At 44.6% G+C, this 5,237-nt stretch overlaps 1 protein-coding gene across 4 annotated transcripts in view; it reads right to left on the bottom strand.

Annotated features, from left to right (window-relative positions):
* Window positions 1–3,096: 3,096 nt before the first annotated feature.
* TMEM50B (transmembrane protein 50B) overlaps window positions 3,097–5,237 on the bottom strand; it is a 53,536-nt gene continuing 51,395 nt past the window's right edge. For all 4 annotated transcript variants that reach the window (XM_066259485.1, XM_066259483.1, XM_066259484.1 and 1 more), the window contains one exon: window positions 3,097–4,469. In XM_066259485.1, coding sequence (XP_066115582.1) covers window positions 4,424–4,469 — 46 coding nt within the window. In that variant the 3' untranslated portion in view covers window positions 3,097–4,423. The remainder of the gene's footprint in view (window positions 4,470–5,237) is intronic.

Genomic DNA, 5,237 nt, shown 5'->3' with positions numbered 1-5,237 from the left:
GGACAGCTGTGATTGGGCTCCAGCTACCCGCAACCATGAACATGAGTGGTAGGAAATGAATGGATTGTAATACATGAGAATGTTTTATATTTTTAACATTATTATTTTTTTATTAAAGATTTGTCTGTGAGCCAGATGCAGCCATCAAAAGAGCCACATCTGGCTCGCGAGCCATAGGTTCCTGACCCCTGCCCTGGCAGGACTGGAGGTGGGGTAGGGGCAGGGAAAGACTTCCTCTGTATCTGTAAGACAGATAATGAGGAATTGCTGCTGCCGGCCCACCCAGGAATTCCCCAAGTGGGGATGCATCCGCTCCTAGTAGTTCTTGGGGCTGCCCCCCTTGTGACTTTCATTTCATTTACAACTTCCCTCTGTTCATAGTGTTCAAATAGTCCGCGTGGTCCCAAACAACTACATCTCTCTCAGGTGCCCCAGGGCCCTCCCAGATAAATTTGCTGTGTGCCAAACAACCTGTTTTTAGATGGGAACATCCTGAATCCTCCCAGCTAGGGAGGAGAATCCACCCCGGATTTTCACGGGAAGAGTCGGACCTGCCAGCCCTTCAGGGATGCTTCCAGGGCCGTGAAGAAACAAAGGCTCAGACGGGCATGTAGAAAAGATGATTTCCTCCTGCTTCCAGCCGTGGTGACCAGAGGGTGCGGAAGCTGGGCAGAGCGGGTCTAGCTGCCTAAAATTTCATCCCAATCTTGACACGTAGGCAGTCCTGCACCTCCGTCCCCACCTCATTTATTTCCTGCACGTGGCTGGCCACTGGCTTTCCCCGAGCCTGCAGCATCCACACCTACGTTTCTCTCTCCTCTGTTAATTCTCTGCGTTCTGTCTATTCTTCTAAAGCCACCATAGCAGCAGTTTCCCCAAATTTTTTTTCTCAGTGTTCCTTCCAGGGGGTAAATTTCCCAAGTCACAAGTATGGAAAATACCATATAATTGACATATGCAACCCCCCCTAAAAACATATAATGCATTTTATAGGAAGCTGCTACAAGACTTTACAGAAGAAAACCCTGTTTTAACCTCGTTTAGCCTAAGGTTTCCAGCTTCTCTGGCCACAGGATACATTTCCCCAGAGGAACACGGGTCTGGAGCAGCCAGGAAATGCCAGAGGCAAGAGCAGGGCTGCCCATCAGGGAGAAGGGCCCTAGTCTTCAGCCAGGCCGGGCAGGACTCTCATCCTCTCCAGATCAAAATTCCCACCTCCAACGTATGAGGGAATGGGACTACAGGCAGGTGAGTGCTAGCTGTCAGGAGTGGACAGGGAAAGGCCATTCTGAAATGTAGCATCCACCGGGTACGAGAACAAATGTCGGAGACTTTCAGGAGTTAAGATGTTACTTTATTGGCCAGTTTAACCTGCGCAGGGGCGAACTCCCGAGATGTCCGGAGACACCGTGCCCACAAGGAGCTGCAAATGGGAGCCGCCCCTAGCGCTCACAGCTAAATCTTTTTATAAGTTAAGCAAGCAAGCCTCATACAGAAGCAAATTTGGCATTTAGCAATTGGCTCCCCTAAATTAAATTCTAGTCACATGCCTTAGTAACCAGTCATACAGTTGAAAGCTCCAGCTGGAAATATCCCTATCTATCCCCTAGGATGTGGTTACATTTACTGTCTTAGGAGTTCTTGTGGCTTCCTTATCTCAAGGACTCCTTAGCTCCTAGCCATCCTGGGAGTCTAACGACTTCTCTATCTCAAGGACTCTTCAGCTCCTAGCCATCCTGGGAGTCTGGGCTCACCTGTTTACTGGACTAGTTCCTTTGAAGTTATTTCTAAAGCCTATTAATATATTTTATAGCTTTTTATTCGAATGTCACATGAAACGGGGCCGAAAGACTGGAATCCTGCGGTAGCTGGCGGTAAGGTCTCGAGTGAGGAGATGATGGGCCGTGATAGGAAGGATGATGGAAAACTAGCACTGTGTTTAATGAGAAGGCCCAGAGGGCGCTGTGGCTGCAGTCGGTCTCCATTTGCAAGTTCACCTGCTCGCTGAGACATTGATCTGCGCCTCCCAATCCAATGCTCGCACTTCCGGTCATCGCGAGAGCGCAGCGGTGAGCTGGTCCAGGTGTCTATTCCGCAGGACCCTGGCTCGAGGTGGGACGAAGTGGCACTCTGCCTTCCCGTTGCAGCTCATCCTATAAATTGGTGTCCTTTCCATGGCCCAGTCGGGCCCCGTTTTCCAAATTTTTGCACTTAATCATTAGTGATTTTGTTGTGTAAAGTGGTCCCTAAGCGCGGGGAGGTGCTGTTAAAAACGGTGTAACTCTAGAAAGAGGGCTCTGCTATTAGTCTACACAAACACCAAGGCACTCAATTCAACAGCCACTGAACCTATGTAACAGAGAGCTCTTTATATATATTAAGGGAATCGTGTATTTTTAAACAATTTCCAACTCACATGACCTGTAAGAGTACATTCTAAGATGATCTTTTTTTTTTTTTAATGAGGAAACAAACAGGGAAATTAAATGATTGGCTCACTATTTAAAAAATTCATGGCAGAGTCAAGAGCAGAGGAACAGCCGCTCTTTTTGGCTGGTCTTCCAGGAGGCCAGGTCTGAGCCTCCACACCAACAGGTGTGTATTTCTCCTATTAGAACACGCAGACCCAAGGGAAAAGCCCCAAGACTGAAAGTCCACTTCAGTAAGCAGAGGGCAGGGAAGACCTAGTTAAAAGGATGCCACTCTAGTCTGGTAACTAATGGAGGGAAACTTACATGTGAGGAACATCTTGGGCAGCTGCAGAAGAAAATGGATCCCTGTGGGGCTTGGCAGTGCTAACAAGAGTCTGGGAGTAGGGACAGTCACCCTACTAGTCCATGCATTCTACCAGGTATGGAAGCTTACTTTCCATGACCAGGGATACGCACAAGGCAAGAGGCAGAATCAACATGGACGATTAGACAGTCTCTGAGGAGGGTTAGCTGTAGGCAGTCCCCATCCTGGTCCAGTCTAGCTCAAGGGGCAGAAAACAGTCAGTTCAAGGGATAGTCTCTCCTCCATACCCTTCTTTCATAAAAGTAAACTACTTCTTTGACTGGGTCTACTTGAATAATTGAAAAATGAACAGGAAACCAATTTTTATGGTTTGTTTTCTCCAACAGATTTAATAATATTAGAATGTATAAAGAATAATTTTTGTAACAGGTTACAAGAAAATGGAAACAAGTCATTAATCTTACAATTTGTTGGAAGACAAACTCACTGACATTTTCTGAGGAAAAAACAACAAAGAAGTAAATAAACAAGATAGAATCTAGACAAAGCCACAGCACCTACCACAGCTTCATACTCTGAGCACAGTAGGTCCTCTGGGAGCAGAGGAGTCAGCTGGGTAAGGCTCACATTAGAAGCTGCATATACCTCTGACGGCATTCTGTCACAACAAAAGGCTCCATAAAATCCCTCCCGGAAAAAAGTGCAGCACAGAGCCCGGACAATCAGGAAAGCAACAGTAGCAGACACCCAGTACAAACAGTGTTTCTGGGTTAAAGACAGTATTTTGCAGGAAGCTGGAGCAGAAAGAGACTTGCAGTTGGTAGCTAAGTGGTCACTAGGTCATAATAATTTCACTAGGTCATAATAATTCCCTTCGGGAAGAAGTGCTTTATCTTGAAACTAATTATTCCACTTTTTGTTATATGGTTCATGCTTTTAAACTGCAGTTGTCTCAAACTTCTTGATGCTAAATTTCTAACTTCAGATAACTGCAGGCTGTCAAGAGAACCCTGGAGACAGACCACTGAAGCTGCTTTTGCAAGAAGCATGTTGCTGAGCTGCCTTGCGGTCTTTCCACGGTAACCGTGTAAAACTGAACTTACTTGATCAAGAATTATCCCTTCACAAATAAAGTCATATTGAAGGAATTTTTTCTAAAAGAAGCTTTCAAACTAGTTCTTCAGGCATTTAAAAAATCTTCATATAAAAGTCTACTTCTTTAAAACACAAGAACAAACATGTTTCCATTAAAAAATCTCATTTTTAAGCAAAAATAAATTACAATGTGCTGAGATACTCTTCTCAGTGGCTCAGTGCTTACTTCAGATACACAGACCTGTATTTTTTGTACATCTTCATAAATTAGAGATACTGAAACAAAACTGTTAACTAAAATGGCACAATGACACAGCACTGGCTCAGGAAACGAATCGAGCCTTGAGTCTCAGGAATGAAAGACACTTGTCATTCTATCTGGATAGTCTTATGTACATATTAACAATCTATTCATTGTTTTAAAAACCCAGAAATTTCATAAAGCTATTTCAAAACTCAGAGCATAGAAGTGTAAAGAAACACAACAATGTATAATCTATTCCATTTGGTGATGTGTCAACTATATTAAAAGATAAAAAAACTTATCTACAAATAGAATATAACAATGGAAAATGGGATTTAAGAAGTGATCTCAGGTCCACAGCTCTTCAGTTCTTCCAAATTTGTAGATCAGAGTGCTACAAAAATATTAAAATAAGTCATGAGGAAAAAACACAGGGAACAGGCAACAGAACATTCATTTTCAAAATGTGCTTTGACAGATGCCTCATGGTCCCTTTGCTTCAATTTCTAAACAAATACAATCACAAAGAGAGCAGAAACAGTTAAACGCCTTTCAAAAACCACAAGTGTGCAGGCCACAGTGCAGCAACAGAGCGCCCAGCCTGAGCACAGGTGAGGGAACAGAGTGAAGAGAGCAGGGAGGCCGGAGTGGCTAACATGTGAGCGGCAGAGTACAGGCAGCTCCAGAAAGGGGGTTCCCCTCAAGTTCCCATCAGTAGTTTCAGTGAAGAAAACAGTCAAGAAAAGGGAAAGACCCATTGGAAAGGAGAGCTCCCAGAGCCCCCACGGGCTGGCAGGACATTATAATCTCACACACAGAGTGGAAACCTCGGGACATAGGGAGCATCAGGAAGAACACTCAGATGCCTCCGTCCTTAGTGAGGGGACACAGCAGCCTAAGCCACTCCGGTCCCACCTAACAAAGCTGAAAAGCAAAACTCAAAAAGATCCAACTGTCCAGGTGTCCTGACTGCACCCAGAACAAAGCTCAAAAATTTTAAAGAAATATGAAGAAGTGCAGCCCTCAATCACGCAAACAAGGAAGAAGAAGCAAACAGGGAAGAGAACCAAAATGAAGAGAAAATAGAAAGTCAACAGGAACAGACTCAGAACTGACACAATTAGATGAGGACACCGAAGCAGTCACAAACTCCACAGGTTCA

This window comes from Saccopteryx bilineata, chromosome 2 (assembly GCF_036850765.1).
Source record: "Saccopteryx bilineata isolate mSacBil1 chromosome 2, mSacBil1_pri_phased_curated, whole genome shotgun sequence".
Taxonomy (NCBI): Eukaryota; Metazoa; Chordata; class Mammalia; order Chiroptera; family Emballonuridae; genus Saccopteryx; species Saccopteryx bilineata.
Note: the sequence above shows the minus strand (reverse complement) of the source record. Positions and strands in the feature narration are given on the sequence as shown.